This window comes from Canis lupus, chromosome 15, assembly GCF_048164855.1.
Source record: "Canis lupus baileyi chromosome 15, mCanLup2.hap1, whole genome shotgun sequence".
In the NCBI taxonomy this organism is placed as follows: Eukaryota; Metazoa; Chordata; class Mammalia; order Carnivora; family Canidae; genus Canis; species Canis lupus.
In genome coordinates, this window is record NC_132852.1 from 13,916,613 (window position 1) to 13,943,839 (window position 27,227).

General features: G+C 48.6%; 1 protein-coding gene across 6 annotated transcripts; it reads right to left on the reverse strand.

The window, feature by feature from the left end:
- DCTD (dCMP deaminase) lies at positions 1–27,227 on the reverse strand. Of its 6 annotated transcripts, none has more exons than XM_072775899.1 (7): positions 27,086–27,227; positions 25,648–25,762; positions 25,134–25,269; positions 4,381–4,497; positions 2,903–2,999; positions 1,440–1,545; positions 1–1,360 (listed from the first exon to the last, which is right to left on the reverse strand). In XM_072775899.1, exons 2-7 carry the CDS (start codon positions 25,753–25,755, stop codon positions 1,325–1,327), a joined length of 600 nt encoding a protein of 199 aa, XP_072632000.1. In that variant the 5' UTR covers positions 25,756–25,762; positions 27,086–27,227; the 3' UTR covers positions 1–1,324. The 6 variants fall into 6 exon arrangements, with proteins under 6 accessions (XP_072632000.1, XP_072631996.1, XP_072632001.1 ...); XM_072775895.1 differs by lacking the exon at positions 27,086–27,227 and adding an exon at positions 26,304–26,477; XM_072775900.1 differs by lacking the exon at positions 1,440–1,545.

The window sequence follows — 27,227 nt, forward strand, 5'->3', positions numbered from 1 at the left end:
TAGATTTTAATAAGGTTTTAATAATCTTGGTAAGGAGCCACATTACAAAACGCCCCAGAATACGGAGTACAAAACCGCGAGGAAAAAAATAAAAAGGATTCATGAAAATGTTAAGAGCACTTTAAAACGGTAATCATCTTTAGGATAAAGAACCCATTTTCTTCTCAACAAAGCTACTGAGCGTGTTTAATAAAAATGAGAGGCGATGAGCGACGAGGTGCACAGGCGCGTCCCCCGTCGCAGTGACTGGGAGGCAGGTGAGCTCCGCCGCGCTGAGGCACAGCGCCAGGAGCACAGATGAGCCCCGTTACCGACAGATCTGGAATAAACCACCTCGAGGCAGGCTGGATTTCCTCACATTGCACGTACAAGGGAGGAATTAATTTACTCCCCGGTTGCAGAGCGGCCTTGGACGTGAACCATGCTGGCACTTGGAGGAGCGGCGACTCCTCGACACGGGAGCAGAAGCAGGTGCGTGTGCCCCCTCCGTCCACACGGCCCTGCGGCCCCAGCAGGCAGGGTCTTGGGGGTGACAAGGGGACACAGGCTGTCTCCTCTGGAAACAACTCATTACTCAGATGAACGGAAAAGCTCCCTGTGAGGCACAAACCAGAAGGAAGAGGCGAAACCAACAGGGGTCCCCACTCCTGGAAGGACAATGTGCCACCGCCCCTGGGGGCGGGGGGGGGGGGGCAGCAGGCCGGCAGATGCAGAGAAAATGCGCCCAGTTCACCTGTGCCATCCCGTTTAGGATTTGGGGGTGGCTGGGTGGGGGTTCCCCTCAACTCCCTAAAGCAAACACTTCTGCATTAGCTACTGTCATGTGGGCCCTATTTTTCTCTTTCCAAGGGCACTACACATTATGCTTCATTTGGGCCAGATGTTCACATCAGTGTGTCTGTTCATCCTGCCAGAAACACAGCGACAATTATTTATTTGTCCTTTCAGCACCTGTAGCAGCGAGGAGCGGCTGTCTAAAGCAGCAGAGCCACCAGCATCCCAGCAAACCCGGAGACCAAGGGGGAGGCGCCCCACTCCAGCCCTGTGCAACAGGCCATCCACAGACTCCTTTATTTTAAACCCTAAATCAATAGTTTAAACAGATGCAGATTCCATGTGACAAGAGAGAGAGTGAGGAAGATTTGAGGCTTTACATTCTTTAGATGTCTACTTTTGCTGTACTGGCTATTAAAAAGTTATGTGTAACTGCAAGATGAAAGGCATTAGCAGCTTCTTAGAAGAGGATGATCCCAATCTTTTGGAGATTTAATGAGATGTAACTCACTGAAGCTTCTGGCTTGGCATGTTGTTAATTGAATCAAAGTCAATGACAATCTTGCTGCACTTTGGTGTGAATTTCCTAAACATAAGGAACAAAATATATCAAGATATTATCCAGCGAGTAGTTAAAGCAATTTGTTTACTTTGGCTTAACCTACATTTTCCGTGGGGAGGAAAAAAATTTCCCGGGATTCACTTGATATCTTATCTCTATAGGAGCCAATTATAGTGCACCATACCGAGAGGAACAGGAACCAGAAACGACTAAGACAAAAAAAAAAAAAAAAAAAAGATGCATGGGGTGGCTCGGTTTGTATGTTCTCCAGCGAGCTGAGTTCATGAATTATCAGGGAGTCAAAGGATTTCTAACAAGTTAGCTGCACAACATGACACTCGATTACTAGTTTTCCCACCAGATTTATCTTCCTTCCTAAGAAATTTCTGCAGCCAACTTGAAATCGCTGGAAAGCAAGAGTAAATTTTCTTTTGCTTTTTGTACACGCCGCAAAAAACAAAACAAAACAAAAACAAACAAAAAAACCCAGCAAACTAGCTTTAGCAAGGAGTAATTTTTAAAGTCACATTCTAAGAATGCAGACATAAAATAAACCCATCATGTATTTTTACTCATTAGGGTACCTTCTGCAAACAGTTAAAAGGACAATACCTGGGGACTAATGGTATTCTTTTAAAAATAAGTAAAAGTTAATATCTAATTATTATTATTATTATGTAAACAATCTGGATTTGGAAGTCTCATAAGACACAAGAGCTCAAGAGATTCATTACACGTAACCTCTATCCCCGGGGGTGAACACGAGGGGCTGGGTGCGTCGCCAATTGCAGAACCCCACTGCTGACTGCAAATACCGTCAACAAATTGCTTTGAAAGCTTTCAGTCTCCAAAGAAGTTTCCACCATGAATCGAAGTGGCTGAACGTACCTGCAAGTAAACATACCTCCCAACCTTGGCCTGGCAAAGATAATCATAAAGGTCGCAATGGCTTCAAATCTCAATCTAAAACGTTGCTGTCGAAAGAATTCCTGGTGTCTCAACCTAGCAGGTTTCATCCTAAATTCTCAATGCCTGGCTTGTTGTACGTTTGCAAAATTCACAAAGGCTTAATGTTAATAGTACGGAACTTGTGAATTTTACTATTTCTCGCGACCAGAATCATTTAGTCCCAGCCCCCGGAAAGCTTCTAATATTTAAGTACAACATCATCAGTCAGACTGTCTTCAGGTACTTCTGTCCCTGCTATTAAAAACCCACCCCCCACATCATCTTGAGATCCCGTCACATGTAAAAAGATGCTTCCGAGTGTGGGAGTCAGATATCACGAGTAGAAATTAGACATCAGGGATCCCTGGGTGGCGCAGCGGTTTGGCGCCTGCCTTTGGCCCAGGGCGTGATCCTGGAGACCCAGGATCGAATCCCACATCAGGCTCCCGGTGCATGGGGCCTGCTTCTCCCTCTGCCTATGTCTCTGCCTCTCTCTCTCTCTGTGACTATCATAAAAAAAAAAAAAAAAAAAAAAAAAAGAAATTAGACATCAGCCAAGGTCAAGGACGCTTCTTCATAGGCCTTCACCTGCCTTCTCCCGACGCTGCCCCTGCTTACCTGAAGGCCACCCCAGCCATATCGAACAAGAGCCTTGCAGCCGTCATCTCGTCACTATCGTGGTATTTATCAGACATGAAAATAACTTCTTTTATACCTTCAAAGGCAACAACAGGAGCAGCCCCGTTAGTGTACACACATAGCTACGGCAACAGACGCACAGGAGCAGATGGAGCCTGTAGTGTCCGCGATTCATCACCTCTTCCGAGTGCGCTCGCACACAACGTCCACTTGCTGAAATACATATCTGCCCCTTCCGATACAGCAGACGATGGATTATATTTAATCTGCCCTCCAGTCTTTATGGATTTCTTTTTTAACAAATGCAAAGTGAAAACATGTCAAGTAGTCAAGCCTTGATCCGATTAACAATTTTTTTTTTTTTTTTTTACTGCAGGCAATCAAATTTCTTTATTCATAAGGCACACAAGGCAACTACTCTTCACTTAAGAGGCTGATGGTTGGGAGGGAAGGTGCGGGGCGAGCGGCGTGTGCTGGGGAAAATCACAGGTAAGTGCCACCATGCTTCCAAAAATGGCTCTGCGGACCCATGCAGCCGGCTGCAGGGCCAGCGGGACAGCAGATCCGTTTTCTTCTCCTGTCCCACGGGCCGTGTTATCTGGAGGGCCAGGAGTCTGGAGGGCACTTGATACACCACCTTGCTCCTCCACCAGCCTCCAAAGGGTCTACAGGACGCTGGGGTCCGACCTGGCCAAGGAAGACTCCTGGAGGGCCACGCACCACCGGGGAGGGAGCCCACGACCTCCTTCGACAGGAGCCTACCCTGGATTCAGATCCACCCGACCTCTTCCCCTCCGAGACCCATGGGCTCGTGATAAACAGCCCCTTTAAACCACACATCTGGCTAACATGATAAGTCTTTAAATCTCAAGCTGAGAGTTTTATGGAGATAAAGTGTAGCTGAATCTTAGATGTGACAGTATGAAAAAGGTGAAATATTCAGAATACAATGGTGTAGATTTATGGTAACTGTAACGTAAGGAAAACTTAAAGTGGTACCATTCGAGTCTCATGACATTTATATGCAAAGATATGTTTAGGTCCTCAAACACCTACCATATATTAATACAAATTAAAATTTCATATACGGACTCCCAGCTGACCTTGCCTCTGACAGAAGTTCATTTCTCTCCCTCTCCCCCTAATCTATGCACAGTATGTCAGAGAATAGTAAATTGACAGTAATTATATGCAATGCCTGTGTTGTTTTTTGGCAGCTTGCAGTTTAAGAAGTTGCAAACTAAATTAAAAACATGCTAGGAATCACGGAGGATGCAATTAGTCTTAGAATACCTGGCAGCATTCAAAACCAAAACACAGGAAATCTCTTGCAAAGTTGATAGTGCAATTAATTTAGATCTAAACAATAGCAATTTCGGATCAAGCACTTCTGCAATGAGCTGCTGATGGGCAGGCAGCAATGCAAATGTGACAAATGGAACCGGCCCAGCTCCTACCTGCCTGGATGATGAGCTTCGCACATTCATTACACGGGAACAAGGCGACATACATAGTACAGCCTTTCACATCGGCTGAGTTTTTGTTCATGATGGCATTCAGCTCGGCGTGGCACACTGTGGGTTTGGAAGAGAGAAAGAGAGAGAAACTTGCATCACAACTCATAAGGAGTAAGGCTGCTAAAGCATGCCACCCCCACCCCAAAACATACATAACATAGACTCAATTTTTTTACAAATTTATTAAAACAGAGAAAGTACTGGGGATACCAGATGAGGGCCACGTGGTCTGAGAGGTTGGCGATTTAGCAGCAAAACAGTTCGGCGGCCGCGGCCCTCCCTCTGTAAGCACCTGGAGCAGCCAGCAGAGGCCAAGGTCAAGTATCTTCACCCACCCTGAGCACACAAATAGCTCAGGGTTTCACCAGCCCTGGGGGTGTGGAAGCGAGCACATTAAATGGCTCATCTGTGCGTTGACATGCACACGCAGGGATATTTGCTGTGACCGTTAAGAGCGCAGGGTGTGATGTGAAGAGCAAGAGAATGAGGAAGTGGGGGGATCCCTGGTTGGGTCAGCTGTTTAGCGCCTGCCTTCGGCCCAGGGCATCGCCCTGGAGTCTGGGGATCGAGTCCCACGTCAAGCTCCCTGTGTGGAGCCTGCTTTTCCCTCTGCCTGTGTCTCTGCCCCTCTCTCTCTCATGAATTAATAAGTAAAATCTTAAAAAAAAAAAAAAAAAGAATGAGGAAGTGAAGCTGAGCACTTCTATCTCGAGGGATTTCCTTCACTGCACGGTTCTGGGCCCACATTCACACCAGGAAGATGCTGACAGAGGACCAGTGGTTTGTTTTATGTAAGGAACGCCTTCATCCACTTAAACAAAAGTCATGTTCTTCTTATACGGGCCCATCCCACCAACGGTCCCCAAACAGTGATCCAAGATCGTGCCCAGACTTGCTTGAATTCACAGTTAAAGGGAGCACCCTCCTGGCCACCCCTGCAAACCTGTAAGCCCAGCCAACTTCCCAGGGGTTGGGTGGGTGTCCCACCACCTAAGCCCTCAAGGAAGTAGAATCCCCTACCTGTCCGGGAGGCCCCTATATTGCTCTCTTACACTGTTATTTAAGTGTCTGGGTGTGTTGCTAACACTATAGTATAACCTCTCCCGGGGGGTGGGGGGGGGGGCAGTGATTTGCAGACTTGTCTGCACTTGTCTGGGGTGTGGCCTGGGATTAAGAGATGCCCCACATGATTCTAAGGCGCACACACATTTCACAAACACATTTCCTCTGGAAACTCCTAGGGGACCCAACACACACTAAACACACAAGTGCTAAAGCAAATGTTTGTTGAACAAATTAATGACAATCTGGCCGTGGTCCCAATCATACAGAACTGCCAGAATTATAAATATGGGGCCCTCAGGGGGACTCCCCACCCTCTCCAACCCACCAACCTCCTGCACTCATGTGGCCGTATGAAAGTATGGAAGCCTTAAATGAAGAGCAGCCTAAACTCCCAGCTCACGTACATTGTAGCTATGACATAGGCCCTGATCACTCTCTTTCGGTGCCCAGGCCTCCCATTTTCAGAACTGTAACTGTGATGCTGCAGGCAGAAAGCTGACCTGGGGGCCCTGCCAGGACATGTGGGGGAGTGCTCCCTCCAGCCCATGAATGCAATGACTGAGGAGGTCTTCGCTGTGTGTGGGAATGAACAGAGCCCTGGTATTGTAAGGAAATCTAAAAAAAAAAAAAAAAAAAAAAAAAAGTGCTCTGCTTAATCAGATCAGAGCCCATCAGAGAATAATCCCCGCCCGCCAGCCTCAGACGGACCCGAGCCACCATCCCAGAGAGGATGGGAGAGAGACAAGACAGGCTCTCTGGCTTGGAGGCCTTGGGGACACTGGCCTCAGAGAGGCCCCCCTGGTTCCGTCTACTTCCCTGGTGACCAAGATGTTCCCAAGCTGGGATTAACACTGCTCGGTGTTAAAAACAATTAGATGTAATTGTTTCTTTTATTTCCCCCTTGAGGGCAGAGACCAGTCGTCGAGGTTCTCTAACTCCCCCAGAGTCTAATGCGATGCCATGAACATAATGGGTGTTAAATATTTATTGAATGAATAAAGGAGGAAAAGCAGATTCCAATTATTGATGGTGACTTTGGGAAATACAGAAAGTCCTCTTAAATTCAAATGTCAAGAGTATGCTTTCCCATCTAATAAATATTTTTTGATGGTGTTGGTATTAATCTTCAGAACTGCAGAGTTTCTAAGTCTGTTCGGGAACAGTTACACCGTCGTCTTTTCAATCTCTAAAAATGGTCACATGGACAGCAACCATCGTCCTCCAATTCATCTGAGGCCGTTTGGGATAAAATTTAACATCATAAGGTCTGGATTCATTAATGAAAATTACCACATGAAATAGAATTCTCTTGGGCCGCATCCGCCATCCCTGTATAAAGGGTGGTTGATAGAAATAATACATGGGGTCATAAATAGAATTCCTTCCTCTTAGCCACAAAATCACAAGAAGAAAAATACAAAGCTTCTTGTCAGAAACATGAGGTCTACTGGGCTGTATGAACAACTGAGGGTCAGGCACTCAGGAGACTCATTTTTTTTTTTTTTTTTGGTTTCTCCCTTTGATCTTTATTTTTTTGTTTAAATTCAATTAACATAGAGTGTATTACTGGTTTCAAAGGTAGAGTTCAGAGACTCATGAGCTGCATATAACACCCACTGCTCATCGTATCACGTGCCCACCTTAATGCCCATCACCCAGTGACCTCATCCCCCCACCCCACCCCCTTCCAGCAGCCCTGTTTGTTTGCTAGGGTTAATAGTCTCTTATGGTTTGTCTCCCTCTCTGATTTCATCTGGTTTCATTTTTCCCTCCTTTCCCCTATGATCCTGTTTTGTTGCTTAAATTCCACATGAGTGAGATCACAGGAATAATGTCTTTCTCTGACTGACTTATTTCACTTAGCATAATACCCTCTAGCTCCATCCATGTCCTTGTAAATGGCAAGATTTCAATATTTTTTTTTTTTTTTTTTTGATGGCTGAGAAACATTCCATTGGTTTGGAGTCTTCCAAGACTCCTTAAAAGGGACCATTCAGTCCCCAATTCTACAGATCCCAAACTAGTCAGTGACCAAAACAAAGCTCAAGTTTTCTATCCACATTTGACTTCTCCTCATCTCTGCGCCTTCAACTTGTCATCACAAACACGCCCATCCAGCCTTCCCCAGACCCCCCTGGCCCACCAAACCCCATCTGATTAACACCAGCTTCCTTCCTCGGCCTACACCTAAGAGTCTGAGGAGAGAAAGCCCAGCAGGAGAAGCCCCTGCCACCTCAGCTTGGCCCCTGCCTAGGTCCATCTGTCTGATCCTGAGGCCTGAGAGGTTTCTGGCCGCTCCCCACAGCCTCCACAGCTCCTACCCGTGGTCTCCCGTCCAAAAGCATCCTGCCTTTCTCCTCAGGACTGACCCACGAGGGAGGCACCATCCCATCAGCCTGACCTCCCTCCACACTGTGCTCCGCTGGGTTGGTTTCTGGTAGGTCAGCCAGAGTGGAGCCTGGGGACTCCTTTACCAGGACTTGCCAACCACACTATCAGATGACAGGTGACTGCCAAATCTGCTTCAGGCCAGAGGCTAAGAACCTTCCCCGTACTCCCCACCTCCCAGGCAAGGAGGGAGGAAGAGCTTTGCGGCAAGTCAGCACCAGGTTCAGGGCCCAGTTGCCACTGGACGCTATGTGGCCCTTGATGAGGTGTGTCCTTTGGGTGGGCAGGAGTAAGAGACTGAGAAAGTACATTTCCAACTAACTAAATAAAAGTGAGTTTTGAAACATCAAGTAATCTAATTTCTAGCTTTTTCCTATCGTGTGTCCAGTTGCCTCCCTCCTTCCTCTAGAACAGCTGATCTTCTCCAAGACAGGCTCTCAACAGCAAATCAGGAGCCTTCTCTCCTAAGGCCAAGGGCACCTGCAGCCTTGGCCCGGCTCCCCTGGGGACCGTCCCAGACGGCTCCTCCCTCTCCCATCCTCTCCATCAGAGGGTTTACTTGGTCTCCACTCTCCATCTTCTCAGCACTTCAGATCTCTTTTCTTCCTTTAGAGATGAAACTGTCCTGCCTACAACTGCAAGACTAATTTATTTTTTAAATAATCATTTCTTGACTTCATAATGTATATACAAACCTCTGTTTTTTGCTAAACCAATACTTTACAAACTGTAGGTCAAGAAATCAGTGTAGTGAGTTACAAACAGCTTTTCTCCCCCTTTTTAACGAAAAGGATGAAAACAGAAGAATCAGAATGGGTCCCCTATGGCAAAGGTTAAGTCCCGTTCCTAAAAACTCTAAGGGTGTGTGTTGTGTCTCAGGCATGAACTAAGTTTGCTGGGCTGCCATGTAAAAAGTGTGTAAAGATGGGGGCGCCTGGGTGGCTCAGGAGGTTAAACCTCTAACTCTTGGTTTCACCTTGGGTCATGACCTTGGGGTCGTGGGATCAAGCCCTGAGTCAGGCTCCACGCTCAGTGTGGCGTCTCCTTAAGACTCCTCCTCCTTCTCAAAATAAATAAATACATCTTAAAAAAAAAAAAAAAGTGTGTAACTATGGAAACCTGTTGACTTCTGTAATATGTTCCTAGTAATATTTACAACCACTGGAGAAAAAAAGGCTGTGATTTGTAGAACCTCCCGATTTCAGTGTTGTGACTACTCGCATTTGGCCAACTTCAAGCTCCCGGCATGACAGAGTTGGGAAGAGAGATGCAGGAGCTGCTCAGGTGAGCTGGCAAGAGCTAGCTCCCACACACATCCCTGGATGGCCTTATCTACACCAAAACCCAAGGCCTTTCTGGTGGCAGTCTGCAACAGCTCTCCACTTGAAACCCTCTCAGGCACCAGATCCTGTGTAGCCTTCTACTTCTCTGTGGGTCCTTTTCATTTTCTTGCCTTTTGGGGGCATTTCCCAAGGTTTGATCCTGCTCTTCCCTTTTTCTCCTGTAGTCACTAAGAATTCATGCATTTGTAGGTTCTCAGATGGCAGATCTATTTAGGAGAGCCCTGGAATCTACAACTCCCACCCAGTGTCCCATCTTCTCCTCAGGCCCTTGCTTTGGATGGTCTGAGGTTTCTCTGTAACTTTTCTCACTATGATCAACACTTTGCAGATACCTGACAGCAATAAATGAAAGAATAAATCAATCTTTTTTCTAGTGCTACTATTTTTATTCTGTTGCCTGGCAAGAACTGCAAGAAGAGCTGCAAATATATGAGAGCAAAAACCAACCAATGAGGAGTGCTTCTGTTCATGACCTTGAGATGCACAGTTTTTATACCTGTAGTAAGAACAGGACCAAGTATCCCAAACATACACAGTCCCTAGGAAGTATTCATAAGATAACGAAATTGTCCAAAAAAAAAAAAAAAAGACAAAATTTCCAACTATCTACCTAAAATTATGCATCTATGACTAAGCAATAAGCAAAAGAAATCTCTAAATACTGCAAGTATATTTGATAAGCATGAAGAGAGACACAAAACCTTTCCATTATTCTCAACATTGTTTAAAAGGAAAAGACTCAAATGCTGAAAATAATCAGATTAATGCTTATAAAGTTCTTGACTGCCAGAAGGAGAACCTCTGTTTCAGGTAATTATAAAACAATTCATATGCTTTGGTCTTTTTTTTTTTTCTTTTCTATTACTAACTGTCAGAATTCAGAACTGCATTAACCTTGGACCACTGAGAAGAGATTGTATAATTAGAAAACTGTATTTTTCAAATTCCCTCTTACTAGGGCTTGATTAATCCTCACTGTCTCAGGTAGGCGGTTCCCTAGAAGTTTGACAAATTAACAGGATATATTCCATCCTGGCTAGATTTAAGAGATTCAACATTTTATAGATTTGACTTTCATCTCAGTTAATACAAGACTAAGACAACTAAGACAACATCTCTTTTAGAGAGTACTATTATTACAGTTACTTAAATAGGTTTTTTAAAGTCTTGAATGATGCTAAACAAAGGCTAACTGTGGCACAATAATTTGGTGGTAACAATGTGGCTCTACCCTCACCTCCTCTGTGTGTGCTACCGGGCCAGGATGGCAAATACTGGGCCTCACAAAATTTGGAGTCAGGAAAACTAAGTTTCTCTTCTGGTTAAAGAAACTCTACGGATTGGTTAAAACTCCCCATTTTTAGTGGTACAGAATGTGACCTGAAGAAAATGAGGGGTTTCCTGCTAAGGCTGACCTGAAACGGGGTGGAGGGAGGGCAGGCTGGTGCAGCAGCTCCCTTAGGGGCGGCCTGGAGGGTCACACGTGGAGCACCTGCTGCCCCTCCACTGGTTCCTGCACCACCTTCCGCCAACTCTCTCCAGGCTGGACCGGACGAGCCTTGGCAAGTCACCGGGGAAACAGGCCTCTGCCCAGACCTCGAAGATGGAAGGACAGTTCACTCGCTGACAAGCCAGAGGGACAGGACTCAAGGACCAACAAGCGTCTGCTTCTGGCCTTCCAGAATCAAAAGGTGGGAGGCTTCACCCTGCAATTAATAATTGACATGACATGGAGCCTGCTTCTCCCTCTGCCTGTGTCTCTGTCTCTCTATCTCTCTGTGTCTCTCATGAATAAATAAATAAAATCTTTAAAAAAAAAATTGACATGACATGGGGTACCTGAGTTCAAAGTTGACCTGTGCATTTTTTAAAAATAGCTCAAATGTTCATTTTTACGAGATATTCCACTTCTATTCTGCTGACAAAGCTTGTTATCATTACCTCTTGAAATAAGGACGCAAGTGCTTTCATTCCAGGGGTCCCGTCGCTGCCAGAGTCCCTGCACCCCCACACATCTCTCTGCCGGGGCTCAGTCACCCTGTTTCCTGTGCTCAAAGCCCCACGGGCGTGCAAAGTCCACTGAGGGGTGGCTCATGTACTTGCTTCTCTAACAGATCCATTTAGGGAACTGGGGCTTCTGGAGCTAAAATGGAATTTCAACTACTTATTTCTTAATTATTGAAAGATATCCTGACAGGGCCTCATACATCACTGCCAGCCTCCAAAGTACCTATCCTTCAAGTCAATAATTTAACAATAGAGTAGCCGCTACATGTAAGCCCCCCGCCAACCTACCACCACCCCCTAGAGCACCACCCCAGATGTCACCGGTTTTCACTTATTACGGCAACCTGAAATCCCAAACAAACGTTCCTAGAATTTAGCCTCCAGGCGAGGCCAACGCTCTACCTTGGATCTTCCCTTCATGAAGCTTCCATATCTAGAAAGAAGTAACCAGACTTGGTATCAGAGTTTTCAAAGGATTTGAGCTAAAGGCGGCGTAGGGAGGAGGAACACCTTGGATACGACAGCTGCATCATGTCCTGAAGACAACTCCAACCACACAGGCCCAGGGACCACCTGCAGCCTCTGCTCAACTGCCCTAGGGGTGCCCCCCCCCACCCGTAGTCTTCCTCGCTGACACCTCCTGGCATGCTCTGAAGCATATCTCACTATCTGGGCTTCTCAGACGGAGCCAGGGGAGCATCCTTCTCTGTACTGGGCGGCAGCAGGGAGGGGAGACAGGTTTCAACTGGAGGCATTTCCCGCAGGCGCGTAGGGATGTGTTCTGGCGGCAGGTGGAGGGCTCACAGGGCTGGGCGCAGCGGCTACAGGAGCAAGTGAGCCCAGTCCAGGAGCACGGAGAGAGTGAAGTAGTGGGAAGAGGAGGAAGCGAGGGGCTAAACGCACCGTTGGTAGGTAGATGGGGCACTGGATCTTCCAGGGAATGGTGTTTCTGTGGAAGAAAGGATCTGGGTTGCAAACGGCTTTTCAGAACAAGGAGGGTCTACACCGTGGGCCTGGCCCACACAAGCGTGCAAGTCCCAGCCTCGCTCAAGGACGAACAGGAATCCCTTCCTATCTCACAGGCTCACGATGAAAGCCACACGGGGGAAGTGGCGGGAAAAACCTCTGTGACCTATCAAGAACCGTGCAAATAACGCCCGTACGACCAAGGGTCGGAACTGGACTCATTGCCGGAGAATGGACAGCCTCACCCCTGCCTGGTCCTCGCCGTCATGAAGACGCGGGGGTGCCAGGTGCCAGGTGTGCCAGGTGCCAGCACTTCCGCCTCACCTGGCCACGCCGCAGCTGCTCGCTCCCCGAGCTTGGGACCAGGCCCCCCTGCCGCTGGGTCTTTCTGCCCAGAAGGTGGGGCCACTGGGCCTCACAACCTTCTGTGGCTCTGAGGGCCACACGGTTCCAGTACAGGGACCATTCTTATTGCAGCGTTAAGTTTGCGGGTGAGAATAAGAACAGGCAGAGGTGAAAAGGCAGAGGAGCCAGCCCGCGCCCGGAAGACACCTGGAGTCTGTTCTCTAACCGCAGGTGCCCAGACAGGGGTCTCTAGTGGGGGGACGGCCGGTCACTCACTTGCAAGTCGCAAGGAGCCTGATCGGCAAGTCTCGGGGCCCGCGGGGGGCAGCCTTGCTTTCCCCCCACTCATCCTACGTGCCCCTCGGTAGACCAAGGCACCCGGTTCTGGGGCCCAGCGGATGGCTCTTGCGGCCCCTGGCTTGTGCCCTGCGGGTCCCCTCGGCTGGCTACTCCTCCCAGGCCCGGGCTCCTCCACCCACTGCCCCTGGACCAGACCCCGCGGTGGAGCCTCAGCCCCTGGCCTGGGAAATGGGCAGAAAAAGACCCGTGGTCGTGACCAAGGCCCGTGGAGAGCACAGCCCAGAGGAGCGCCCCGGGGGAAGCCCGTGCTCCCTCAGCCCTCCTGCCCCCCTCCTGCCCTCCTCCTGCCCGGCTGCTCAATCGGAGAGAACATGTGTCCTTTCCTCTCCCTGCTGCCCCGGCCCAGCCCCTGCCCCCTTCCCTACCGCCTGTCGCTAAGGCTGCTGGCAGCAGCTCATGCCACCCAGGGGAGCCACTTAGCCCCAATGGTAGTGCTTAGGGCTAAAGAGATTTCTGACTGTGGTGTTTCCATTATTGACAATAAAGCCCCCAGAACTCTAATTACATTGCTTCCCCATGTGCTAAGGGCACACAATCAGGTCAGAGGGAGGAGGGGCTGGAAGTGCTGCAGGTCCCCGACGGGCAAGCCGGCCCCCTCCCTTCCTACTGTTCCCCAGAAATACCTGTTTGATGCAGAAAAATGTACTTGAGAAACATGAATAGAAACACAACACTCATCGCCGCGTGACAGCTTTGTGATGCAAATGCACACTGCGGATTGGGGCTTCCCCCACCCCCTGGCGCTAATCGCTTTCAAAGGGTACGCTGGGACCGAGCACTGGAAGAGGAGTCAGGACGCGCGGTCTAATTAATTCCGGCTCTGCGAGGCCCGCCTCAGGCAACTCGCTGATCCTGTTGCGGCAGCAGAAAATGGGGCTTCACCGACCTGACTCAGGCCTTCGGAGACGAGGCAGGAGCTGGTGACCCTGCCCTACTTTTCCAGGATGTGACTCGGGCAGGCCCTGCACACTGCGCTGGGCTCCCGCCCCCTGTGGCCGTCCCCTGTGGCCGTGGCCGGGCCCTCATGCTGCCCCCTCCCCACGATCCTAAGCCCAGGGGCTGTAAGGGATCACAGTCGCCCCTGCACCCCCACGGGCCCCAGTGTGGGCGGCCACCCCCGCTCCCCAGGGCCCCTCTTGTACCACTCATCAGGGAGCCTGCGAGGCCACCCCCTCCCACCCTCGCAGACCTTCCTCCTTTGCCCTTTCTGGATTCATCCATCTCCTCGTGCAGACGTAGAAAGCCTTCTCTGGGTCCATCTCCCAAGCCGGCCACCGCCCTCTGTCCCCCACTGTCTTCACAAACAGCCCGAACTCACCCCTGCACACCATCCCCTCCCCTGCTGTCCCTCTCCAGCTGGCTTCCACCCCCCTGCCCACGCTGGCTCTCCATCAGAGCTGCTCTCGGCAGCGACAACAGCGACCTCCAGGTCGCTGAACACCGAAGACGTCTGTGACCCTTCCTAAACCTCTCAGCAGCCTTTACCGTGGCTGACGGCTCTCCCCTCTCCCTGCCCTCCTCCACCTGAGTGCACCCTCCTTCCCTTCCTCTTCCACCCAACCTCTGAGGGTCGTGGTTCTCAGAAACCAGGCCCAGGCCCAGCCTTTGCACCCTCTCCCCACACCCCTTTACCCATTTCCAAGGCACAATGTCACCCGGATGCCAAACATGGCCACACTGCAACCCAGACCTCTGTCCCCACTCAATGCCCAACTGACTACATGACTCCTGAGATCTCACAGACATATCAGCCTCCAAGGTCCAAATCTTCCCCGCACACCGAGGTGCTCAGGCTGGAACTCCCTGGGGAGCCAGGTTTCCCTCTGTGACCCCCTGTCACCCAGCCCTCTTGATGCTGCCTCCAAAATACACCCTAGATTCACCCATTTGTCTCCATCTCCAACACCCCCACCCCTGTCACCACAGTGACACACATGCCACAGTCACCTCAGGGCTGGCATCCTCATTTCCACTCCTGCTCTGAACCATCCCCTCGTCCCCCACACACCAACTTAATCTTGTAATAACTCCTTACCCCATGGCCCTCAACCTCACCTCATTACTCTGACCTTGACCTTCACCGTGTGGGCCAAATTCTTTCCCTCCCACAGGAAGCTGCAAGCACCTTCCCACCCCAGAGCTTGCACCCAGCACTCTCTCAGTGAGGAATGTCCTTCCCAGCCCCAAACACTGACTAGCCTACCTTGACCTTGGGAATCCAGCAAATCCTTCAGCTATTCGCCTCCAGAAGTCACTTCCTCAGAAAGGAATATTCAACAACATCCGATTATTTCAGTAAGGTCTATCCCCACCACTGTTAGTCTGCGAAGTCCTTGAAGACACGGGCCTCGTACACGGGCCTCGTACATTTTATTTACTACTGCAGCGTGCCTGGCGTGGATGGAACATGCTGAGTGAATGACCACGGGTGAACATCCTCTGAAAACTGTCTCACGATTATAAAATAAGTCATGATTCTTAAAAAGGAAGGGACTCGGGAAGCCCACCCATCACCGACGACTTAAACAAGAGAACAGATGAGTCATTAGTATTTATCTCAGTTCCTAAAAAGTTGTAACTCACTTGCAGAAGGAAGAATGACACTGAGGAATTTTGCTTTTTCACCTAAACTCAAAATTAATGGCGTTTTGAACAAAGCCTTTTAATTGCAGAATTAAAAAATTCATGCTCAGTTATCATATTCAATATTTTAAATTTACCATGGCATCTATCATTTGGAAGAGGCACAGAGATAAAACTTACACCTCCACTAATGAGCTAGGGCCGACCCTCTGGAGAGGAGAGCGGGAGCAGAGGGAAGAGCGGTCCGACTCCCTTGCTCCCACCAAGGAGCTGCAGAGCTCCATCCATCTCGGGATTTCCCAGTGCCCTGTTGCAGGAAACAGGCTGATTCACAAAAAGATTTCTGAAGTCCTTCCTTTCCCTTTGGCCTTAGAATAACCTCTTGTGTCAGAGAGTTCTAAACCTGCCTCCTTGATTCACAGATTTCCTTGCACTTTGATGTGGGGTCTTTTTCTATCCTCCAACCTTTTTCCATCTAATGCCTTCGAATCCCAACGTTTGTGGGGTGACCTGTACTCTCCAACCATCCCCTCCCGCCTGTGCGCTCTGTCTCTGTGGGATTCAGAGTCATCTTAGAACTGGGGCAGAGTTCCACCGCTGGAAGGACAGAGCGAATGAAGCCTGCTTCTCTCCTTGCTAATGGGTCCACTCACACAGATGCGTATCCTCTGTGTGTCACTGCCACCAAGGGCTTTTTACAGCTCTGCAGCTTTCACCCAGTAAAGCTGCAGAGCCCCCTTCAGTCCTGCAAGCAGAGAGCAATGGCACCCTAATCTAATGCAATCAAAGCTATACTGCTTGATTGTTCCTTAGAATTCTGTCACTGAGGGGAGTCCTCGGGGATCATTTCTTTCATAAAGATATTGAGGAGTAAGTGTCAATTTATTAACAACCCCACAATGTCTGGGTGTAAACCCACCACACCTGAAGCCTGAGGTCTGGGTTTTTGTTTTAAGCACTGTGCAGGCTTTCTTAGCTAATGTGTATATTAAAGACATATAGGTAATCTCATCCAAATATTTTTTAAAAAGGTCCTAAGGAAGAAAAACAAAAGCAATATAAATGTCTGCAAAAATCTTCAGGAACCTGGTTGTATTGCCTATGTCCAAGAGCAACCAATATACACCTATTTTTTCTTTCTTTTTAAGACTTTATTTATTTTGAGAAAGAGACCAGGAGCAGGGGGAGGGGCAGAGGAAGAGGGAGAAGCAGACTCCCCACTGAGCAGGGAGCCTGAAATGGGATTAATCCCAGGACCCCGAGATCATGACCTGAGCTTAAGGCAGATGCTTAACTTACTGAGCCACTCAGGTGCCCCAATATACACATATTCTACTTTAATACCAGTATTAATAAAGTATACAAAACAGAGATTCTTCCTTGATGGAAAAAAACTCAAAATAAGACCTTAGTCATTCAGGCTGATTTCAGAGAAGATGAGCCCAAATCAGCAAAAACAGATCTATAATAAATCAACAGAACAAAGGCTAAGGAATCCCATTACTGGCAGGTGCCCCCTGCATCCCCTTTGCATGGTAGCCCAAAGTTCAGAGCCAAGACTTATCAAAATTTAAAAATTAAAGAAGTTCTGTTTACCACAAGGAATATCCACTTGCGCGCAGAAAATTAATGTGCTCACATACTTAAAATCTAAAATGGGCTGAATGCTGGGACGCCTGGGTGGCTCAGTGGTTGAGCGTCTGCCTTTGGCTCAGGGCGTGATCCTGGGGTTCCAGGATGGAGTCCCACATCAGGCTCCCTGCATGGAGCCTGCTTCTCCCTCTGCTTGTGTCTCTGCCTCTCTCTGTGTGTGTCTCATGAATAAATAAACAAAATTTTAAAAATAAATAAATAAAATGGGTTGAATGTAACCTTGAAATTGTATTGATAGTATTAAATTTCTCAACAAAACTTTTATTTTTAGAGACAGTACAAAGATAAACTTTAGTTCACTTCCTGTTCACTAATTTGGAAATCACTACCCTTGGATTATTGAATTAAGGTTTATTCCAAATTTCCATTAAGTAAACTGACTCTTTATAAAATACACACAAATGTGTGTATTTTTATGAGTAGGATGGATCCCTATGGATGAGCATTTTTGGTTTTCCTACATATGCTTTTCTACATATGCTTTTCAAAACTTATTACTATCTATACATGCTTTGTAGATATTCCTAGTAAAATAGTAACCTCTAGCTCTTCAAAAATAATTAACCCTGAATCTATAGATTAAAATATACAGACAAAAGGGTGCCTGGCTGGCCAAGTTGGTGGAGTATGTGACTCTTGATCTAGAGGTCATGAGTTCAAGCCCCACAGTGGGCATAGACATTACTTAAAAAATAATAACCAATAATAAAATAAAAAAATACATAGATAAAAATCAAATAAATTAACCCTCCAAAAATCATGATTTACTCTTAAGACTTTATGAACAGTTATACCTGAACATGAAATATCCTTAAAATTAAGCTGATGAATTTCCAGGGGGAGCCTCAGACATAGGCTGTTGTATTTCCCCATTTGTCTAAAGCATCACACAATGAAACCTGAGTTTGTCCCTCGATTCATAAAAATAATCTTTATTTCTTTCCAGGGTAAACTTGCTCAAAGGTTCCCCGTTGATTACATTAGTTATTTTGTACGAAAGGTCCTCCTTAGGCACACTGTCAGGGCCATGACCGCTCAGAGGCCGAGCAGCAGAGGGACGGTGGGAATCTGCAAGGGAAATTAGAATTCTGTAGGAAAAGAAACAGCAAGTCATCAAATCCACGGATCTGCCTAACACAACCGGAGGGCGTTCAATTTCAGCTAGCTGAAGGAACAAATTTGATCTTAATTACGAAGAAGCTTCTATAAGTTTTGAGGAAGTCACAGCTTAAGAAGGATCAGTCGCCTAACTTCTTGATAAATTAGTTTCTCAAGACTAACCTTTTGGATGCCAAAGAAATATATCACATGCATGGCAGTCAGGAAAATGTCAGTGTTCAAGGGGGTAAGGTAAATGGCTAAGTAATCACGAAAATGACATCTATGCATGCTTAACAATATGCTAACTCTCAAACATAAAGATTACATTTAAATATAAAATATAAAGAAGCACCGCCACACTCTGGCGAAATTGTTGAGAGTTGCTGTGCTCCACAATGCTGTTATTAATGCCAGCACTGTCCTCCCCAGCATCGTATGGTTTTTTTGAGATTTCCTGCAGAAACATGAACTGACCCTGGTTGGAGCCCCACATCTCCATTTCTGCCTGATGGATGCATCTAGAGCCTGGCTGCCACCCACTCTCCAGACATCAGGACCACGATCCTTCCATGATGAACAAGTGCGGTGCAGCAGGCAAAGAAAGCAACCCCGGGCTTCCTGATTGATCGGGACAGAAGAGGAGGCCAGGCAAAGAGGCAGGCTCGCCCACACGTCTATCACCGACAGGACACAGCATGACAGGCACACGCAGGCACGCTTCATGGGCATAGGGAACACGGTTTTAAAAATGCCAAGTTTTGAACAAGGCCTCTCAAGGATGAAGGATGTCGATCCCACTCCAACTCTCCGGTCTGTAAACTATGTCACCAAAATGTGTTATGAAAACTCAAGGAGAGCATGATACCTGAATTAGCACGAGTGTTTTACCTCCACTTAATAAAATTGGTATTTTGATTAAATGTGCTCCATTCTAATGAATTTCACAAAGAGAAAGGAGCTTAAAAAAATGTCAGCTGAATACTTCATCCTCCGTTTAGCAACCACTCCCTTCCTAAAAATAAAAATCTTCCAAAGCTTTTTTATATGGTTAAATTAGATCAATCTGCTGCTTCCCAGTTTTTTAATTGTCATTCGTGTGAAAAGGTGTCACTTTTAACGCTGACTTCTTCCTGCCACTTAATGTTACCGACAGCATTACTCTCTTTTGGATTTTTCAGGAAAAGAATGAGATAAAAAGCAGTTTCCGTGGCAGGGGCGGGAGGGGGGGATCTTCATTTTCCATATTAATACTACATTATAATCAAATAGTTTCATGAAGTTATGATCCTCAGGTTGGAAGAACAAAAAACACCCTTTAAAAATGCCTCTCCAGAGACACAGCCCGGAAAAAGCTCCATCTTCCTATTATGTTACAAGTATTCTATGCTTCCCTCCTTTCCACACTGTGTCAATCAAGACTAATGAGTCTAAACCTACAGAATTAACACGGAGAATTGAGTTGTATATGTTATGGGTAAACCCAAACTTAACACAGAAATGTGAAAAGCAAGCCCCGTGCATTTGGCGCAGGCCATCACCACGAGAGCCTTCGACCTGCTGGGTGTCACTTCTTCAACTAAGCCTCTGCAAGCTCAAGTGCTCGGCGAAAAGGAGCAAATGCGTGGTCCACTGTGCTTCGAGCTAAGCAACCTTCCAGAAAAGCTGAATTTCCAGGCCCCACAGGAGAAACAGCTGACCTCAGAATTGGGACCCGCCTCCCCGCCTGTGTGGCATTACAAAGGATACTTAACGTTTCTGGGCCTTTCCTTTCCCCTCCATAAAAGAAATGGACAGGCTTAGACTCTGTAGGCACCAATTCGGAGGCACTGCTATAGCTGGGTAAGGAGCACAGACCACACACACTGCGGGAACTTCATGCCCAGCACACACATGTGCCTTATCTACACACACAAAAATGCGGCTTGATAAAGTTCAGAGTAATGCAAAGCGTTACGGGCATCAAGTAGCTCTTGTCATCCACGGCTTTTCTCACTCAAAGATGCCAATGGGGGCGCCTGGGTGGCTCAGTTGGTGAGGCCTCAGACAACTGATTCCAGCTCAAGTCCTGATCTCAGGGTCATGAGATCGAGCCCTGAATGGGGCACCATGCTGGGCACAGAACCTGCTTAAGATTCTCTCTCTCCTCCCCCACACAGGGGAGGACTCTCTCTCTCTCTCTCTCAAAAAAAAAAAAAAAAAAAAAAAAAAAGATGCTAATGATCTCACTTATGTGTGGAATCTTGAAAACAAAATAAACAAACAAAAAAAGCTCACTGATGCAGAGAACAGATTGGCGGTTGCCAGAGTTAGGACCCAGGGTAGGAGTGGTGAAATGACTGAACGGGGTCAGAAGGTACAAACTTCCAGTTATAAAAAAAGTAAGTCTTGGGGAATGTGACATACAGCATGGGGACTACAGTGAGTAACACTGTATTGCATGTTTGAAGGTTGCAGGTAAGGTAGGTCTTAAAAGTCGTGGGGTTTTTTTTTTAAGGTATTTTTTGAGAGAGGGGGAGCGAGCATGAGCAGGGGGAGAAGCACAGGGAGACGCAGACTCCTCTCTGAGCAGGGAGCCCAATGCAGGTCTGGATCCCAGAACCCTGAGATCACGACCTGAGCTGAAGGCAGGCGCTTAATGGACTAAACCACCCATGTATCCCGATTTTAAAAGTTCTCACACACATGAAATTTTTTTGTAACAATGTAAGGTGACAGATGTTAACTGGACTTACTGTGGTGATCATTTTGCCATGTATACAAATAATAAGTCATTACGTTGTATATATGAAACCTAATATTATGCTACATGTCAACTGTACTTCAAAGAAATACAGGGATACTTTAACTGGCATTATATTGGGGTCCTGGAAGGGTTGTTGATATTAAAAGGGGGTCCTCACCTATTTAAAAGAACTAGGAAATCACTGGTCTAGAACTCTAGATGCTTCCTAAAGCTCCTTTACAGGGATTAGCACATAATCTATCTTTCCTCAGCAGCTCAACCACCGTTCATGTCGGTGAGGAAAGGAAGAGTTAAAATTAAGCCTACTCAGTTCCAGACATCATAGCTGATTTTTTAAATTATGACTTAAAAACGGAAGTTAAAAAAAAAGAAAGAAAAAAACCCCTGCATTTTGGCCAATTATCACCAAACATTTCTATTACATCCAAGGCTATCCAAACATTTATTTCTCTGTGGCCCAAAATCCTTTGAGAAAACAAGACTGAGGGCACAGTTTATATAGCTAGTCATCGTTATTTAGACTTAAAGCCCATCTTTACGTGTATTATGACGGCAGTAACACTAGATGCCTTTTAAAAAGCATTTAATACCTTCTACGACTTCTTTGCTACATCAAAGTACAAGTCTATTCTTGTGAAAGAAAACCGTCATTCTAGCACAGCTGCATGTAAAATGAATAATTGATAAGCAAGGGCAAAGAGCTTTGAAAACCTAGAAGTAGCATATGGATAGTACAAAATAATGCAGAAAGACAACCAGTGTCCTGAAACTCAGCAACTATTCATAAAACAAAACATAACAAAACAGAAAAATAAAGGTGCCTGGGTGGCTCAGTCGGTCAGGTGTCTGGCTTCGGCTCAGGTCATGATTCTGGGGTCCTGGGATGGAGCCCCGTGGCTGGTGGGGGGCAGGAAGGTTGTCTGTCCCTGCTCAGTGGGAGGTGTGCTTCTCCCTCTCCCCCTCCCCTGCCTCCCGTTTATGCTCTCTCTCTAATATATAAAATCTTAAAAAAAAAAAAAAATCAGTGAGGTTGGACAAATGCCTATATGAGGTTTGTATTTTTTAAATTCCATTAGAAAGGAGCTCTGAAAGTACTGCCTCCAAGTTGGGCAAAAGCCAATGTGTAAGAACAAACACAATCAGCTATTGCAGAAGTTTCGGAGCACTGCGAAGTCAGAGGCTGCCCATGGGCAGCAAAGCCTTTGGCCTCTCAGTCATTGCCACCCATCTGCCCGGGGCTCACAGTGACCCAAGAAGGTGGTCCAGGTCCTGCCAGGACAGTCACTCAGGAACAGAGGAGGACTCCTCTGCCCCCGTCCAACCACCAGCACCTTTTTACTGGGTAAAGAGGCCTCAGTGGGGCAGCTGGGCAGCCACAAACTCCTCCATTGGGCAGGAGGCCCGAGGCTTCTGCACGTGAAATAAGAATAAACATCGTGGTTTTCACACCTCCTGGTGCAGACCTTAAACATGTGGCCCTTTGCACTCTTGAACTCCTACATGGGACAGTGACCCGTACTGTGAAAAATCACGCTCACATGTCCCTCCGAACAACTGATGATTTCCCTTCTTTCTAACCATGGAAAGCTTACAGAGTCACAACCAGGAAGATGACAGAAAGTCTCTAAAATGGGGCACCTGGGTGGCTCAGTGGTTGAGCATCTGCCTTTGGCTCAGGCCATGATCCCCGGGTCTTGGGACCAAGTCCCACATCGGGCTCCACACAGGGAGCCTGCTTCTCTCTCGGCCTGTGTGTCTGCCTCTCTCTGTGGGTCTCTCATGAATAAATAAATAAATAAATAAAAATCTTAAAAAAAAAAAAGTCTCTAAAATGAGTTAGCACACGATGCATTTGATGCACTCCACGCAGCTGCCCCGCAAAGGCAGAGAAGTCAGTTCTACTCTCTCCCGTCTGGGACGGATCCTTCCTTCTCCCGCCAGCGGTGGAGTTAAAAGGACTGACGATGGAACCCCCCAATCACGGAGCTCTGCTTTATTCCTGGAAAACCCAGAGCGCTAGGCAGCCGCCCACCCCAACCCTGCCCTCAGGTCACCAGGCCTTCCTCACCTCCAGGCAGTCTTCTTTTTCTTTGGAAAACACAGCAGTTGCCCTGAGGCAATTTAAAAACTCATGGGGCTTATTGAACATGATTAAAACATTAGTAAAAATATTAGTACACAGTAGTAAAAATATATAAATTCGGCTAAATGTAGACTTGGAATTCTTGAGAAACCCGAGGACAGCCTACCATGGAAGAGTCAACAAAGCAGAAAGGTCTTACATCACTCCGCGACGCTTGCTTCCTAAAGGCATGATATTTCCCATCTGGATGGCCTTAATCTACTTTACTCCCAGCAGAGGCGGTTGGTTCATTCCCAGACATAAACACAGGTCCTCACAATACGAAAAAGCCAGCAACTAGCGTAGGCAGCTCCGTTTGCCTCTTTTAGAGCATCGGTTGCATATTCTCCAGGGAATTAAAGTGAGGCTATGGCTTGTCCCTCCCGGCCTCTGAAGTGGTTCTCCTGAGAGTTCAGATATTCAGCAAGTTATAAAAAGCATCCTTCCCTAATTTAAATTCGCAAATCAGAGGGGCTAGTGGGTGGCTCAGTGGTTGAGCCTAGGCCTTTGGCTCTGGGTGTGATCCTGGGGTCCTAGGATTCCCACATCGGGCTCCCCACGGCGAAGCTGCTTCTCCTTTTGCCTGTGTCTCTGCCTCTCTCTGTGTGTCTCACGAATAAATAAAATCTTATTAAAAAAAAAAAAAAAGTTGAAAACCAGAGCTGGCCAGGCAAAAGGTTTTGGGTTCCACGCATCTGGGTTATGGTCTGACTACCGTTTAGCCCCTGCAGCAGGAGGAAGATACGGAATCATCCATTTCCATTTGGAAAGCAGTTAAGGGGACGCCTGGGTGGCTCAGTGGCTGGGCACCTGCCTTTGGCTCAGATCGTGATCCTGGGATCCAGGATCGAGTCTTGTATCCGGCTCCCTGCATGGAGCCTGCCTCTCTCTCTCTCTCTCTCATGAATAAATAAATAAATATTTTTAAAAAAAAAAAAAAGGAAAGAAGTTAGGGTTCGAAGCCAACAGCCAAGAAATAATTCTTGATATGTCTTTGGTGTAAAAAGGTGGTTTTATTAAAGCATGGAGACAAGACCCGGGGACAGAAAGAGCTGCCCTGGGGTCATGAGGAGCAGCCTGTAATATACTTTCAAGTAGAGAGGAGGTTAGGGATATTACGGATAGGGTAAGTCTCTGAGGAATTTTGGAAGCAAGGTTTCCAGGATCTTGAGGGGGCTGGCTATTGTTGGGGAAAGGTCATTTATTACCGTGTAATAAAACCCGAGTCATGAGCCCCTTCAGATGCGTATCGGAGGGCCATGTGCTTGGAGATGACTGCTAACCTATATCTTGGTGGGTAGAGATAAAGGAAATTTCTAAAGGAATTTTTATATGTTAGGGTAGACTTACAGGATCCTGAGAGTTGCGCTAAGATCACCTTTTGCCCTTAGCCAAGTATCACCATGGAGGCAGCTGAGTCCCTAGAAGAATGTCACTCTGTCTGTTTTGAGGACTTGTCAACAGGCTGTAGGTAGTGAGGAAATTTAATAATGTTTCTTCTGCCTTAGTTTCCCACATCATAGCTCACAGCTGTTTCCTACTCCTAGGAGATGAGCTTGAGACTTCCTCAGTAGGCAGAGGGGCTGAATGAACCCTGCTTCTCATCAGAGCAGAGCCCTGGCCAGTACTCGGTTAGCCAGCTTTGCTTCCAAGTAGCCAAGAAACCACCGGCACAGCCACCGAGCACATCCTCAGCTACCTCCACCAGGCGCCGGGGCCTCTGCAGAGAAGGCCACCATCCATGCTCTGCAGGTGCACGGCCTGGCAGGTGCCAGGGAAACACAGCAGGCCCCCACAGGCAGCAGATCCCTGGTGCTCAGGGCCAGGCTGTGTGACCACTAACACGCTTCCATTTGTGGACTCTCCTTGACACGTAAGCATCAAGGGCAGGAAATGGATTTTTCTTTTGTCCGGCTATTGAGGACTAAAAAGATACGATACCTTCTGACCAACTACCTTATCTAAGCACCGTGAAGGCTATGCCACGAAGCAGAAGGAAACACGGAACAGGCCCTACCGTAAGGGTATTTGGTATCCAGCTTACTCGCTGCTGTCCTCTCCCAAGGCAAGTGGTCATCGCTGCACCCATTTGGCATTCCGTTATACCCGATGCCGACAATCTTGTTTTCTGCATTCACGATGCAGGCTCCGACCTACAGGGAAACGTGCCCAAAGGCTTGGTGACTTTGAGCGGCTGGTCTGCCCCTGGACACCAGAAGCTTGCAGAGCTCCAGAGTGAGCATGCGGCTTTCAGCAGTGTGTTAAGTGCTCCGTGTCTCCTTGCTTGCTTTCTGTGGCAGCCCCCACAAGCCAAGGAGAGCAGAACCCTTCACCCCAGAGGGGGTACAAGAAGTCGAGAGCGGTGGCATGTGAAAAAAGGCAAGCACACAAGGGAGGCCGCACAAAAGACAGATTTACTCTGCCTTTGAGTCGCCAGGCAGCCACCGAGCGCTTTCCTTCTGTAATGTGTTCGTTTCCAGGTATCTCTGTGTCTGTGAGTGTCCTAAGATCCTCCTACAAAAGTCACTTACCTGTGAATTTGGATCTTTGCTTCTCTGTGCAGCTAAGAAGGCCACTGCCATGAAATACTCAGGCCATTCCAAATAGTCATCACGTTTCTTGCAGGGAACTTCACTCATGCTGGGTCTAGAAGGAAAACAGTGCTTGAGAGAAGCAGCATTTTGGTCCACCTGCTTCCCAGCTCAACGCAACCACATCTAAACTCTGGATCTGCAAAGCCAGACAGTTTCAGTTACATTTAGAAATCACAGATCACGGGGCCCCAGAGAGCGTCTGGCCTTGAGCAAAAATATTAAATTATGTCACTGTTTCAGAAGTTCGGATTTGGCACGTCGTTTCACATTCCCAAATATTACATCTCTGTGCTTTCTCGTAGGATTCTTTTTTCCCCAATTATTTACACATGCCTGCCCCGCACACTGTTGTCACCTGTCGCCTCTTTCTCTTTTAGGAAAGGGAGTCAGCGGGAGAGGGAGGGAGAGAGGAAGGAGAACATTTATTGGTCACGTGCTGCCCACACTGTGAAGGGTCATACACATCGTCTGACCCAAGCCTCATTCCTGGCAAAGGAAGGAACATCCCATCCTACGGGGAGTCCCCGGAGTCCCACAGGATCGGCATCCACGCCGGTCAATTCCGCCGGAGTCGTCTCAACTCTGATACTAACCAGATAATCTGTCCCCTTAGCTTCGAGTCCGGTTACTGAATCAAACCAGGAGAAACCATGAGAAGAAGCGTCAAGGGCTCTTCCTAAGGCCAAGTCTCAGCGAGCGGGATCTAGTCCCTCGGTCCGGGCGGGCGCAGCCTCCAAGGGGCCTCCGACCCGCAGGGCGACCCGCAGGGCGGGCGGGGTCCTGTCCCGGGGGAGGCCCCGGCACCTGGGCGGAGGCGGGGAGGGCGGGCGGCGGTGCCCGGGGCGGCGGTGCCCGGGGCGGCGGGGCGGGCGGGAGCCCTCGGTGCCCCCCTGCGTGCCCCCCTGCGTGCGCCCCGCGCCCCGCCCCCCTGCGCCCCGCGCCCCGCCCCCCGCGCGCCCGCAGGCCTCTCGGCGCCCGCCCCGGCTCGACCGCGCGGGTCCACCCCCGGCCCGAGGCCCGCAGCCGCCGTCGCTGTGCGGCGCCCGCTCGGCGGCCCCTAGACGGGAGGGGGGAGGGGGAGGACCCGCGGGGGCCGGCGGGGTTCCCCGGTCTGCGCGCACCCCCGCCCCGAGGCCCGGAGCCCGGCTGCTCCGGGGGACACGTGTCGGCTCACCCGGCCCCGGCCCCGGCCCCCGCCCCCCGCCCCGGGAGACCCCGCGCCGCAGCCCCACGTGGCCCAGGAAGCGCCCGCGTCTCCGCCTCCGGCACCGGCCTGGGTCGGCTGCCCCGAGCGAGCGGGGCTCCGGGGGGGGCGCCCGGCCCGTCCGCGCCCCGCCGCCCCCGCCCCCGCCCCCGCCCCCATCAGGCCGCGTACCCGCCGGGCTGCTCCTCCGCTCGGTCCGCTCCAGGCCCCGCCGCCGCCGCCGCCGCCGCCGCCCCGGGGAGGAAGTCGGGAGAAGAGGCGGGGCCGCGCGGGGCCGGAAGGTGCTGCAGCCGGCGGCCGGCGCTCCGCGGAG

Coding starts and splice junctions, on each gene's coding strand:
- DCTD (XM_072775899.1), bottom strand. CDS start 25,755: ATGAGTGAAGTTCCCTGCAAGAAACGTGATGACTATTTGGAATGGCCT. Junction 3,000..4,380: donor GAAGCTCATCATCCAGGCAG/GTAGGAGCTGGG, acceptor TTGCCTTTGAAG/GTATAAAAGAAGTTATTTTC. Junction 1,546..2,902: donor ATGGCTGGGGTGGCCTTCAG/GTAAGCAGGGGC, acceptor TTTTTGTCTTAG/TCGTTTCTGGTTCCTGTTCC.